Source organism: Simochromis diagramma, unplaced genomic scaffold (assembly GCF_900408965.1).
Source record: "Simochromis diagramma unplaced genomic scaffold, fSimDia1.1 OVJJ01000320.1, whole genome shotgun sequence".
NCBI lineage: Eukaryota > Metazoa > Chordata > Actinopteri > Cichliformes > Cichlidae > Simochromis > Simochromis diagramma.
Window position 1 is genome coordinate 6,599,563 of NW_024386773.1, and position 15,472 is coordinate 6,615,034.

At 38.5% G+C, this 15,472-nt stretch overlaps 1 protein-coding gene across 5 annotated transcripts in view; it reads left to right on the forward strand.

Moving 5' to 3' along the window:
- Window positions 1-15,472, forward strand: part of arhgef10la (Rho guanine nucleotide exchange factor (GEF) 10-like a) — a 114,759-nt gene that overhangs the window by 54,288 nt on the left and 44,999 nt on the right. For all 5 annotated transcript variants that reach the window (XM_040005464.1, XM_040005480.1, XM_040005473.1 and 2 more), the window contains one exon: window positions 5,938-6,038. In XM_040005464.1, the coding sequence (XP_039861398.1) occupies window positions 5,938-6,038 (101 nt within the window). The remainder of the gene's footprint in view (window positions 1-5,937; window positions 6,039-15,472) is intronic.

Here is a 15,472-nt window from a genome sequence, read left to right on the forward strand (position 1 = left end):
TGAGGATCCTGGCCACCGGCCTAAGTACTGGAAAGCATCCAGGGCAGCGGGAGACACTTGTCCCAAATTTCTGAAGATGGCAGTGTTAGTATAACATCTGTAACATACTTGTGAATACATACTTATGTGAAAGGCACTCCACCTTTGCACCTACCTGCGCTGTTCTTCTATTTATAGCCACTTTTATCCAGGGACAGGTTGCTCTTTTGTTTCTTTTTCTCCCTTCTTATTCCCACATGTACAGCACCCACATGTGGGTGCTGTACAAGTATGTGGCAAAGAATAACCACCGTTCTCTACTATGTGCTAGTTATCGTTTGTAGTGAGGCTGGAGCTGAGGGGCACCTAAGACATGTTTTCCATGGTCAGCTTTAAGTGGAAACATTTTACTCACTGCTCGAGCAGTCAGGGCTGTTGGAGGAGTATGCTCTCATTAACTGAAGAGGTATCTTATATTATCTGAACCTGTTTCCACAAGAACATATTCATAAATAGCTTTTTGTTATGTATTGATTTTTTTTGTATAAATGCTTCTAACCTTTACACCATGAATTTTAATTACTAGATACCACTCAATTTAGATGTCAAATGTTGCTCTAAACCTTTATTTATATCTCCAGCGCCTGACAGTAACATCAATAAGATAGTGGACGGCCCACTCAGCTGTCTGTTCTCCCCTTCATAGTTATAAAGATATGATTCTTGTGAGTTAACATTAACTTTTCATAATGCAAAGAAAAATAACTTGTACTAACAACAACTCTGCCAAGCTCACAGAAATCTTTAAATGAATAATTCCATATAGCTAGAGAAAGTGGGGAAAAAAACCCACTTCACATCAAACACTGCTTATTTTAAATGTAGCCTTAAGCTGTGGAATAAATCATATAATAAGGTCACCTCACCCTGTTAACTACTTTAACTGTAAACACCGAGGCAGCCAATTAAGATGAAATTAAATTAATTTTAACCATGTCCTCTAAGTATAATTCTTTTGTGTAGCAGAGAGATTTCCACTACAAGGATTGCAGGCTGACTTGAGACTTGTATTAATACCGACAAGCAGATATTTACTTGCGATCAACAGTATCGCAGATAAAACCACAGTGTATGCTGTCCGTGTCTGTTTTTATTGTGTCATCTGCAGGAGGGCTGTGCTGGTGCTGGATTCACAAACATTTAAGTATCACAACTGCTGCTGTGGCGGTTTGAGCATTCATTCAGATTTTAGGCGCTCTGGAAGTTGCAACCTGCATCACCAAAAGCCAAACACGATTTTGCACATTATCATGAAACGCCTCTATAAATCAGATTCGATCCTGACGCACTTTAAGTGTATCTCTCCTGAAGTTCCATCAAGTCATACCAGAACTACATCTGAATGCTTCCCTTAGTTATCTCACTTTTTGCAGAACAAACTTTCTCTTTGATTCTCTGGAGGACGGGGTGAACTGAAGGATGGGTGCATGACAGGCTGCCACTCAGCACTCAATCCTACATCTGTCCCGTCCTTGTGCATTAGTATCACACGTGTGCTTCGGCACTGACCTGCTCCCATAAATCCATTGGGCGAGCGCCTCTCTTCGCTCCCTTGCCCCGCTTTGCCCTCTCTCTGTTTCCCTCCCCTTCCCTTTTCTCTCTTTACCTCTCAGCCTTTCTCATCTCGCCTCTGCCAGCGTGCCCGAGTCTAGTTCTCCATTCTGGCAATGCACCACACCTGCACTGCGGCTGTCAATCAGAGGGCAGGAGGGAGGAATGGAGACTGCGCTCAGTTTAGCATGTTTGATGCCGTGTGGGCATGAAGTGTTACCTAAGGAATGTAGCCAAGAGAGTAGTTGTATTCTCATCACACCCTGTCTACCCTTCTGTCTTCGGCAAATTGCCTTTCCTATATTTAAGCAGCAAATCGTATGAATTACACCTCTTTGTGAAAGGTCCACTTTTTCAACATGTCAAGGAAGTTTGAGATCTTAGTTACTTTATTCTGTTCCTGTCTTCAATCTCTCTCTCTCACTATACGTGCGTGTCTCTCTCTGACGTTTTCATCCTTCCTCTATGAAATTAAAATTAATTTGTGGCGGGCAGTGGCAGGTATGACAGAAGCATAATATCCGACTGCGCACTGCTCTCCACTCAATTACCTTCTAATGATTCCTGAGTGTGAAATTGTCTTTCTTATGTGTGCCTGAGACCCTAGCCCCTCCCCACCCCTTTTTCTGCATTCCGTTGCACTTTTTTTTTTCTTTCATTGCCTCAGAATCACTGCAGAATAGCTGTACAGGTGACTGAAGGTAAAGCATTATTTTGGAAAGTTGCTTAGCGCTCTAAAAAGATGTCCCATCCTTGGCTAGACAATTTACTTGCACTTCCAATAAAGCCAGGCACCACACCACCGTCTGTCTGTGGTTAGACACTGACTAACAATGAGTCATTGTTAACTCGGGGCAGTCTCTGCCAGTCTTGTTTTAGACTGCTAGGAATTTAGAGGTTATTGTATTTGACTGAGAAGAGAGTGAAAAATCAACACATGCATGACTAGTGGTCTCCAGCTGACAAAAAACCTGACAAAAGGGGATGCTTGAAGAGACTAAGTGTTTAGACAGGCGTCTATTACCTGGGCATGAGTTTTGTGTTTCTAGCACTTTACACAACCTTTAAGTAATGGCATTCAAACAGAAAATCTACTTTAAAACATTTTGCTCTGGGAGAGACCTTGCATTTCACGACCCATTTTGATGCCTGGTTTGGTAATCACTTGGAGTGTTTTCTATTGGGTGGGAAAACCCGCTTAAAGCTTTTACATAAGACACGCTCAGTGTCACAGGCATAGGTCTTGTTTCAGCACCAGGAAGGAACACATTAAGCTGAGAATCTTGGGGTGTCGAGACCTTAATTTCCTGCGTTCAGGTGAATTTTAATGCACCAAATTGTTTTTTTTTTTTTTTATGTAACAACATTCAGGCACTAGCTAACAGTTTAATATAGACTGCAGTATAATGCAGTTAGACTATTGCTTTCAAACAATTACCCTCAACTTTTATCATTTACTGTTTACTGCTGAGTCAGCACACATATAGGTATGATCCTCTTGTATCCTTTTTTTGTGTTTGTGTGATCCCAGACGTTAGTGAAAGGTAAAATTTCTACCTGATATAGCACAATGGTGCTCAAGCGCATGGCAACCATGCATAGTATATAAAGTATTTGAGTGCTTTAAGCTCAAGCAGCCAGGAAGGCTCAGCCCATAACAATTTGACTGACGTTTATTTGTTCACCGCACATGTTTTTTTGTTTGCAACCCAGGACTACAGAGAAAAAGAAATTGACCAGAGGGGATAAAGGAGACACAACACCAGCTGGCTGTAAGGCTATTGACAGTGTTAACAGCTGGCAAATTTAGGGTGGTTGGCTGTGCGTTAGGGAGAAGTCAGTGCAAGTAAAATATTTTGTCTTCACATGTTTTCACTGCAGTTTGCATTGATAAAATTCAGATTGTTCTGAATTCAAATTGTAGTAACTCCTTTGTGCTATTTATCACGAATAATTTTCTGTTTTCTGTTGCTCACTTGTCAGTTTGTTTCCTGGCACTAATTTTGTCAGTTTGTTTCCTAAATCTGAAAATATGCACATATTTAGAAAATATGGGAGAATCTTGAACATTTTCAGTTGTTGGTTACTGTCGGCACTGTTGTTTTAATTGTTTTGTTTTGTTTTTTACTTTTTTGAATTTTTATCCAATTTAAAAGTTAGCATTTTTTCCCCCTTTCATATCATACATATTTTAAACTCATGTAATTTTAAAAGGACTTTATGAAATAACCTTTCTAATTCTACGTGCTGCCTACCTTGAAGAAACAACCTGTAAATACATGTAGATACTGATAACCAATATTACCATAAAGCATTGGAGGCAAAATGCAAATTTGTATAAAGGCCATAAGCAAACTATATTAATGGGATATAAGGATGTAGGTCATTTTTCAGCTTTTTTTAACTTCAAGTTATGAGTTCATAATGGAACTACACATAAACAGAGTAGCTAGTGTTGTTCAGGGCATTTGTTTCCTCTGGTAAGTTATTCCCTTTCCATTTATTCAACTTTTGAGCACCTTCATTAATTAATGACTAAGTTTGTCTTATGGTTTGCCAGCATATTGTGTATTTTGAGGATAAAGAAATGCCCAAATCACTCACTCCCTGTCTGCACTCCTTGTAAGAAATCTACTAATATCTTTGTCACATTAAGGCTAGAAAAGAGTTAAAAGAAACTTTTCTTGGCACTCTAATAGCAGAATCATTTTCTGCTAAGTATGGTATTCATAAACTTGTCTTCCTTTTAGATTGAAAGATTAAAATCTTGTTTTGGTTTTTTTTTTGTAAGAAAAACTAAGAAAGCTGTTTCATGCTGACTGAAATTATATTAATTTAAAATGAACATGTATTTCCAAATTTCTCAGTATGTCAAGTATAATAATCCTTCGTTCTACCAGTCATTTTGTTCCTCTATTCCTTTCACACCTATACTATCTGGTCTCCCACTGTGTCTGAGTTTCTTTCAAAAGAGCCTGTGCTGGTTGTGCCATTGAAGCCCACGCATTAGTGGCATTTTGAACACTGGAGGCTACCTATAAGCGATTTAGTGGGACCACGCTGTGTGATCATCACAAGCCAAACTGAATGTTGACGTACAGGCTGAAATTATAAAGCCCCAGCTTACTGGACTGAACTGCTGTAAAGCTACAAGCAGGCAAGCAGCTGTTATGACATAAAAAATCTTGTTGTATTAAACTTAAAGTCCCATGAAATGAAAAATTTCTTTTGGTGCTCTGTTGGTGCTGTTTCTCTGAGCGTATTGTTCTGCTTTCTGCTTTTATATAGAAAATCTCGAGAATATGTCAAAAATGTGCTTTTGCTGTCTTTCGTGTGCCTTAAAGGTATCAGCCTTGTAGTGCGTACAATGTATTAATAAAGATAAATAAAAAGAGGTAAATATAAAACAAGTTCACCAGCTTGTCACTTTAATTATGTGTTAAAGCAGACTTTTTGATTAGTTTAGTTCACAATTTAAACACATTTGAAACCCCTTTTTTTGGCATTTCTCAGCCAGTTATAAACTAATGCATGGCCGCAGTTTGTTTTGTTTGGTTAAGGTCATTACTGCTTGGTAGCGCACAGAAAGGAGTGATTACATGCAACAGTTAGAGTGTGATTCCTCTGCTTTTAGAGCTCCATTGGTTGAATCCTCCCTGCTGTTTTGTTTTGGGGATCAAGAACGCCTTTGCATTTATATGTTTATTTAGTTGTTTTACTGCACCAGTAACACTGATGCAATTTTCAGTTCAGTGAAATGAGACCTGTTAAGCATGCTGTTTTTTTCCCCTGTTTTCCTCATTCTGGTTTAAGCTTCATGCTTTCACATTAATGTGAATTTGAATTTGTAGCCTTCTGTTTTGATGTCACAGTGATGTCAGGTCTACTTTGTTGTATACCACTTAAAATGACTCCTGGATCCCAACAACACAGACAAAATCCATCCATTCATTCTTTTATCTTTTTATCCAAGTCAGGGTTGCAGTGGGGCATGGAACATATCTACGCCTACACAGCTTAAATAGGGTGTATGCCACAGATCTAACAGAGAAACAGACAATCATTCACTCCTACTGTCAATTTAGAACAACTGATTAACCTAACCAGCATGTCTTTGACTGTTGGAGAAAGCAAGAGTACTTGGAGAGAACCCATTCAGGCTAGACAGGAACATGCAAACTCCACCCAAATGCCACCAAATTGCACAAATATAATAAAAATAAAAGAAATAATACCCAAAAAGTGTTTCTGCTATTGCTTAATAATGCCTTTCGATGCCATATGATGTCTGCATCCATCTGAAGCTGAGTCTGTGTGTTTTTTTTGTGCATTTGTTTTCTCCACCAGGTCAGGGCGTCCTGTCAGTTTCATGGTGGTCTTCAACACTCCTAACCCCCTTAGTAAGATCTCTTGGGTCAACCGTCTGCACTTGGCCAAGATTGCACTACGTAAGCACACACAAACACACACATTCACAAAGGCATACAGCAGTCTAACACAAACAGAAAGGATTACGAAGTCATTTCTTTTTAAACGGGATGATGTAATACAATGAAATGCAATGACAATGTTTTAAGTCAGGCGCTCAGACGCATCATCAGTGTTTGCTTCTTACTCTATTGGCTAAGTACTAAGTATTACGGCTTATGTAAGCAGAGAAAAGGATTCTCACTTGGGTCACCTGAAGTTTATGTTGAACAGTGAAGCAAACTGTTAAAACAACGTTACGTTAACACAATTGTCCATCTGTCTGTTGTGGAAACAATCGTCAGTGATCATTCAGGAAAGATTCCCGCCTACGAGTTAATGAAGTTGCTTTGTAAGGGTGAAAGTTACTATTGGGACTGAAAAAGCATTAGCTTTAGAACTGTTTTATAGCTCTATATCCTACCATTTTTAATGCAGTAAGTCTTCTTTTTCTAATTCTGGACATCACGACTGGGTATCAAGACTTCACAACGTGCACATTCAACATAGAAAGAAATAAAATTGGCCAGACCCTGCCCAGCAGGGAGCAGCACAGTTCTTCTTTATCTCCCTAACCTCTTTCCTCTAACCCTTGTCTTGCTCTGCCCAGACTTTTGCCTATTATGCAATCTGACCATGCTGTAGTACAGGAGATCTTCCTGTCTTTGGTTCATCGGTGCATTCTGTCATCCAGTGGCAAAAGCAGAAACAAGACTCTCGAGGACAGTAATCTGTTTATTTATCCATGAAGGCGCATTTTCGACTTAATCACCACCTCTGTTTCCTTTTTCCAATCCTTTCCCTCTCACTGTATTGCCTTGAGCACTTTTTATGTCACATACAGTTTATTCTGGGTTTGTTGTGCGTGCAATGTGTCCCCTTACACAGCTCTTGTGCAAATTCAATTGCACTGTGCATGCTGTTGGTCTTCCAACAAAGCTCTTGTGCAGTTTTACTGATGTGGTTTCTTTCATCCAAGAGGCTATTGCATTGAGTGTTAGCACAGAAAAAATAGTTTTAGAAGGTTTTGTATCTAGATTAAAGAAAACTCAATGAAATGTCTTGTTTAGATAAGTGGGCATGTATTTGGGAATGATTTAATACCCCTACTGGGCTTTGAAATGAACAGGGGGTCGGATAAATCTTGGTTGTGCAACGGTCAAGAGGAAATTTGAAATGTTTTGTGCTTTACAGGATTTTTCCCAATAACTATACTTCTGCTGTATCTAGAGATTCTCCAATCTTGCACATTACAATAAAAAAACAACACTGGATTCTTCCCATGCGCTGCCGGCCTACCTCTCACAGCAGGGGGTATAGAGGTGCAAGAAGCATGAAGTGCACCTGTAGACCCTCCAGTAGATCCTGCTGTATGTGGTTTGTGTCAGAGTGACATCAAAGACATCAGGCTGAGAGCAGAGGATTCTGTGGTGGCAGTGAAGCACAGCATCCCCAGTCTTTCCTTGTTGCTCACACCTTTATCAGCAACACAGCAGGCGTACTGATGAGGACAGCACCATAGTTATAACACGCAGCTCTCCTCCCCTATGGCTTCTGTGTGGACATGGGTATTATTCAAAGCCAAATCATGCAAATTAGCCATAGTTGTCATACTCACAAGGAACCCCCCATGCTGCAGTTATTACTCATTTATATAGACCATCCATATCAAATATGAATTCAAGAGAATACTAAGGAGAATACAATGACCAGAAGAAGATTAAAAGTATGCAATTTTAACCCACTGTGCTTAAATTAATCCAGTAAACCAAATATATTTGGCATTCACATGGGAGGAAGACAAACATTGAATTTTCTTGGTTTATTGGATTTGACACCTTTAGAAAGAACCTGAACAGCCTGAAGACAATGGATAAAATGCTATCAAAATGTAAATATTGTATTGTATTATTAATATTATTTTACTGTAATGTTTATTCACTATAACGGCAATGTCAACTCCTATTTGTGTTTGCCACGTTACCCTTCTACCGTGCAGTGTCAAGTGCTTGTCACTGACATTACAATTTTTCTTTGACTTAGAAAAGTGTCACATCTTTGACATATCTAAGATTGTAAGATTTTAGGCCTTTAGCCAACACTGCTATCAAGGCCATGTTACCATGAGAACTGCAGTAACATACATCTAGATTTTACCATCACCAACATGACAAGCAGTCAAGTGTGAGGAGAACAAGCTTGAAGGTGCAAGGAAAAGTAATAAAATAGCAGCGTAGGGACAAGGAATGAAATAAGAGCGAGCAAGAAGATGAGTTCAAAGAGGGGAAAAGATAGATTATAGACAACCTCCCGCTGCAGTCAAGATATCAAGTAATTATGTGATTACTACATATCAAGTTCAAGACACGGATTTGGGCAGTGTAGGCTGGAGGAAGAATGAAGACCATGCTTCAACTTGATTCCCTGTCAGTGATTGACAGCATATGTGTTTAAACCTGTGCTTATTTTGATGATGTTTGCTTTTTTGATTGGATTATCAAAAAACAACTAGGGTTAAGTCTCAGATTTTGTCTCAGGATAACATCAGATATTTACAAAGAACTTAAGTTGCAACATTATTTTTTGGACTTTAATATATACATAAGCCTTGGTTGTTTCGATCTGCAGAGCTCCGTGGTGTTATTTCATGCTCTTTTGACTTTTTCGCCCAGAAATGATAGAAGTAACTCTCGTATTATGCATCATACAGCTGTATCAGGGCAGTTTTAGGATCACTGCAGTCTTAACTTACCAGTGGCATGCACAAAAATGATGCACATAAAAGTGCGAGCAATTGGAAAAAGTCGTGAGTAGCACAGACTTGAGAAAAGTTGCTTGTTTTCGTTTTATTATTATTATTTTTTTTCAAAGTATTAGTCTAGGGCCATCTTACATTTCTCTTACCCTTGAAGAGAGCGAGCCAGAGAGAGAGAGAGAGAGAGAGATGGGGAGAGATGTAAGATATTCACAGCTGACAGTGCACACAATGTCACTCTACTTCATTTGCAATCACAAACTGAAACTAATGGAAATTTTTAATAGCTAATAAGAGTATAGAGTTTATGAAAACAAAACAAAACAATAATAAAAAAAACCTTGTTTACCTAAGCTGGTCTAAAAGTATGAATTAAATGAGCTGCCTGTAGTTCATCTTTCTGGTTATTTGTGATAGCTTCTATAGGATTACAGGGGTGCAGACGACCCCAAATGCTGTAAAGTAAGCGATACCACATGCAAACCATGAATGATTGTTGAATATTAATACACAGTTTAGTGCTAATTTTATTTTATTAATCTGGAACATATGTTGTGCAACTAAATAGATTCTAAAAATTTAAGCAATTCTGACCAACTGTCTAAAATCGTCTTGCATCAATTTCATGAAGCTATGCTTGAGGTTTATTCTTGACAATATTTGTATGACCAGCTGTTACACTTGTACAGCTGTTGTAAAACATCTTCCTTAAGTTTAGAATCGGTGTCACAATTCCGCGAAATATATCTTTTTTCCAGTTGATCACAGAAGCATTTAGATCACTTACATTACACCCGTTTGGTAATGAAGCTGCCCTGTGACCCATTGGTACTCAGCAAATCATTCATTTCAAAACAAATGGTACAGAGGAGGGCAGGGAGATGGATTTCATTGAATCCCTTGGGGAAATAGATCAGCACCAACCTGGTCAGGATGACAATTACGTGTTAATTGTATTACAACCACACTTTGCCTTCCCATTTAACCAAATGTAATTACAATATGGGAGTTGTTGATTTAATTTCACGGATGGCGTGCTGTCATCGAGGCTTCCTCATCATTGCAATCGTAGGCAGGCCTGGCCTGTGCTCAGGGGAGACCTAGAGTTGAATCAGCATTTCAAACGCACCGAACCATGGTCTTGTTTAGTCTGAAATGGGTGCCTCGCTTCGAAATGTCCCTGAATAGTGGACAACACAAGTAGATAATGTTCGCATGCATGATTTAGTGAGCGATTAGATATCACAAAACTCATTTTCCCAGACCCATCTTCACACTAGAGTTTATCCTGTTACCCCCATTTAGAGAAAATACGGCTCCATCACTCTGACGTACTTGCTGGCCTTCCCTGTGCGTGCCACATGTGACTATCACTGACTTTTAATGACATTTCTGTACACTGTATTTAAGTCTTATTAGTGTATTGCCCATTAACCATGGTTTGTTGATACATTTTGGTCTCTCAACTCATTGCACCTGGATCATCCATAAACCTTTGGTTTCTTGGTAGTTTAAAAATAAATCAACTACAGCATGATGTGCTTCAGCAAGATGTTTAAACTGCTCTGGTAGTGGGCTTTACATATGATTATGGCAGCAAATTCTGACAAGACATGTTTCCAGAAAACAGTTTTTGCCACTTTTGAGTGCGTGTGGTGTAGTTATGAGGCCTAGAAATAAAAAGTGAGAATTATCCTATGGTGGTTCCTTGCCAGGAGCCCTGGGGTCCATTAATAACCTGGTGTGCCACTGCATCTTTTATGCCTCTCCGAGTGGCCCTACTGTTTCTGAAGGGTCTTCGTGAAATAGCCAGAAGCATTGCTTAATTAATGGGTTTTCTCACTGCAGAATTAATTGCTTCCTTCCATGCAGTCCCAGCTCTTTCAGGCAGGGTTAAGGCTGCAGACTTTGATGGCCCTCACAAGAAGAACAAGAGGCCGTCAAATCATGAGAGACTGTCGCTGAGACATTGGAGACAGAAGTGGAAAAATGAATGAGGGTAAAGAGAGAGAGAGAGAGATGGTGAAGTTGTGTGGGACTGTGTGTTTGTGTGTGGAGGTGAGAAAGTGGCGGTTGTGGAGGGGGGGGGGGTGAAAGGATGATTGAGACAAGCAATCAGTCCCACTGCAGGGAACAGAGGGCAGACAGGGGGCTGTTGCCTGCGGTTACACTGCTAAGTGTGGCGGTCTCTCACTTTTTCCCTCGTACGTGGATCAATAGATGAGTTGAGTGCGGCTTGGGGGTTCTGGCACACACTCTGACACGCCTTCTTAATCCACTGTGTGATAACCTATGCCATGCCGATGTATACCACACAGGAGACAAGTAAGGGTAGAGAATACAAAATCCACCTGGTCTTATGGGAGACCGTCAGGGGTTTACTTCCATTAGCCAAGGGATTTAGATTACTTGGTTGCTATGGTGACTGATATTGCTGCATCTCTTCAGATAACATTAGTCAACCTTATGTGGAAGTGTTGTCTTTTATTTTTGTGCCAGTAAGCTAAAGAAGGTGGAAAGATTTCTTTTGAACACCTTTGTCTTTTAAACTAAACATTCAAGGAAAACCTCCCATTTAAAAAAGGCGTTCATCGGAAGGATTTTCTGTTAGCCCTAAAATTAATCTGTCAGACAGCAGAGATTATCTCCCTATCTCACTGTGCTCAAACATGGGAAATGTTTATGATGAGCAAACATTATCACGGATTTAATTAACAGATCCCACACTCGCATTGATCCATGGGAAATATCAATTGCACTGGTGTATTTAATTAGTCTATATCTTTGGCCTTTGTGTCACAAGGGTTGATAGAGTGCCATGATCTGCAAATTAATCTTAATCAGCAAAAGACTTGAAACAAAAGCATGATAAGAATAAAGAAACTGAGAAACGAAATCTCCCTACTTAGTATTCCAATCCAGAAGCGTTACAAATGATGTTGTTATGAATAGTTACGGTACAGTAGCTGGGATTGAGTAGAACTGACCATGACCTTTAATTTGTGTAATCTCATCTTTTACGTAATTGCTTTTAATCAACACTGTATTAAAATAAACATCACGGCTGGAAATCACTGCAATTTATTTTTTGCTTTTTAAGACAGTAAAATTTTATTTAAAAAAATTCAGTGTTATGATTTAATTGGTTGTTTTATTAGTTTTTGTTGTAACAAGACACTAACGCTGGTATAAAATGGTCAACAGTGTTCCAATAAATCCTTACGATGGAGATTTGCAGGAAATGTAGACCGAGAACAGACTGAGTACTTCAGTGTCATTAGGGGCCAGAAACAGCAGTCACGTATAGATGTAACTCCATTTTTGCGAGTGGGAGCATAGCTCAGTAATTGACTTCAATATGGTTTACCCTGAGATAATAAGTGTAGCCCTTGCCCAAACAGGTGGTAGCTTGCCCTGCAGAAGTGCCATTAGCAGTCATTTAACTAAGAGCACACTAATAGAGCCGTAGCATCCGGGCATTTGAATTTAATATGTACCTCAGCCCCCTGGTGAGATTATGATTTAGTAAGCCTGGTGGTGCGAGAGTATTTGCCTGTAAATGGCAAACTGAAAGCTACATTTTGACTTCTGAATATTTTCTCAGACTCACTATAGATTTTTCCCAGGAGACTACACAGAAACACAGGATTTTCTGGTTTAGAGGAAACCCAAGTGGTTCATTCAAAGGTTTTGCAAACAGCGCAAAAATGAAATGTTAAATATCAAAGAGGTTAGATTCATGAGAACTATAATGTTCTTGTAATCTGTGAAAGGTTGTATCTGTCATTATTTCTTGATTTATTATCGTGTATATTTGTAATCCCATTTAACCAATGTGATGTAGTTTGCATGTGACACCAGCGTGAAAGACCTTTACTGTATAAGCTGCCAAATGACGAGGATGATATGATTGATGTCTCGTGTTTTTGCATGGGGGTGAGGCAAACAGAAAAATCAGTCAAGTTCTAGTTATCTACATGGTCTGTGATGTTTCCAGGGAATCTGATTGAACTGTTACTTGGGCATAATACCAGATTTTCCAGTTTGCGTCTAAGATGTTTATCCATATGGTTCATGCCTTCTGTTTCACTGTTTTCCTGTTTAAATCATGCTTTTTATTTGTTTTTGTTTCTAATGTCTCTGTAAAGCACTTTGAATCACCTTGTTGTTGAATTGTGCTATACAAATAAACTTTCCTTGCCTTGCCTTTCCAACAGGGAATTAACAACTAAGCTGACAAAATTTTGTACTGTCACATAATTTTATATGTCATTTTCTTTGGATCAAAGGTTGTATTATTCTGATAGGACACCATGGTAAAAACAAACAAACAAACAACTACTGTCTGCATGTGATATTAAAACACATGTTTTTAACAGTCTGCTTACAGGTGGATGCACATTCCAAGCCTCTACATTTAAGTTACTAACCACCTGCATGGAAAATAACTGTCTCATTTCATAATACCATAATAACTCACCTCTTTGGTTGTTATTTAGACTGCTTTTGTTAGTAGCTTTGTTGCAGTTTTCTGCCTGTGTCGACAATTTCCGACAATTCGAATCTAACTGGTATGCATTGGAAGATGCAATAAATCGCATGTCCTACACAACTGCTTGTAATTGCGATTCGAAAGCTAACGTGACTGTCTTTCTCTCCTGATTTGTAAAGCCTATCTGTGGTAAATTCAACACGATGTGAATCTAGTTTGAGGTGCAGTGTGCTGTGAAGACACAAGCAAATGCTGTAAGCATGTGAAATGTAGTTTTCTTATAAATATTTATTTGGCTATTGTCCTTTAAAAAAGAGAAAATCTAAGACATGATATACCAAAATCACATTTGTTGTGGTAATAGAGATAAATACAGCAAAAGTTTTCGTGTGCATCAATAGGAGCAGTTCAGGCTCCTGTATTAGCTGATGTAACATCTGGATATGAAATATAGAGGTTATAAACGCGTGTGTGTGTGTGTGTGTCTGTGTAGTTCATATATTAGTTGTCAAAAAAACAGCCAGACACCGGAGCTTGCCCTGTTGTTATGCGTTTACACGATGTGATTGGTTGCCGTTGTTGTGATGACGGACTAGCCCGACAATTCAGTTGGCCAACACATGACGTCACCTCAATCAAAGTGAATGAGAAGTGAGACCACTGAAGCCTAAAATGCTTATGTGAGAGTCCTTTATAGGAGAAATGGGATGTAACAGGAGGACTTAATTGTTAGATTTTCCTGTGTTTAAAGGTTTGACTGATGCAAAATAAATTCCCAGATGCGAAAGTGTACTGTGTAGTTGTACATGCGTGTGATTGTGCGTGTGTGTGTGTGAGGATACTGGCCTGTGTGTCCCTATTCGATGCCGTATTCAATTTAGGTCTGTGCTTATCATTTGTTCACCGTTATTCATCTTCATTACTACATGGCAAAGATTGAAGGTTAAGGCTAATTTGTGTTCTTTCCTACCACTTTTCTCTCTGTCATTTTCTTTGTATCCCAGTCCTTTTCATTCCCCGTGTTTCTCTCTATGTATTTGTCTTTTAATTTTTACTGAGTGACAATTTAGTAAAAGAAGTCAGCGTACCCAAACGGCACATTATTTATGCTAATCTAATAATTAGTTGAAGAAAGTCGATAATTTCTCTGTGGAATAGAAAACCACTGAACTTGCTGCTCCGTCTTCAATTAGTCTTTTAATAAGTGACCTCACACCTCCATGAATCGTAGCAGGGGCTTGCTGAGGGATAGTCAGCACACAAGCCAACCACACACAAAATAATCACTGTATTCAATAATACTCCACAATTCAAGATGATTAAAAAAATACGAAAGGATTTATATTAACCCTGCTTTTAGTGTGACTGTTTAAGTGTTGAGATGAAGCACTCAAATGGATGAATTCTTTGTAATATCTCCATTAAGTATCTAACATAAAGCATAATTTGATTATACAGCTTAAAAAATTTTGAATTGTAAGTAAATTATATCAAGTATGTTATGTGTATGGGGTCAACAAGGTACAATCTGTATGCAAAGCTGCTTAGAATTTATAATATAATCTACAAATAATTTTTTCTTTATATCTTTACAGGAGCCAGGAATATATCCTGTTATACTTGAGGATATTTTGATTAACAGAATATTAATATTAGTTTGCTTTTTCCATTGTAAATTTTGTTTTTAAAATTGCTTTCATCCAATAATTCAAAGTGACAAAAAATTAAAATTTGGATTTGAAAAGTAAGCAACCTTATAAAATAATTAAAAACTGAGACCTTTCATTTACAGAAGCACTCATGATTTTTGCTGTAGTGTTCCAAATTGTGTCCAAATGGATCCTGTTTGCTTTTTTTTTTTTTTTGTCTTTTTTTTTAAATGTTTAAATTTGATTGGAGTCCATCAATGGAATATCTTTATGAACATACATCTGTAATGAAGATGTTGAATTTATAAACAACAAGAAAAACATTTCTGGCCCTGGGATAGTTCTGGTTTTTGCTTGCAGTCCACGTATAGTCTGTGGTCAATTGGCCAGTCAGTTTACAGACGGCTTTAATTTTTCTAAAATGTATTCTTGAAATTATCGGTCATTGCCTAACAATTCAGTGGACAGAATGACAAAATTAAAAGCCTTTTTCCTGATCTCTGCTGGCTACACTGAAAG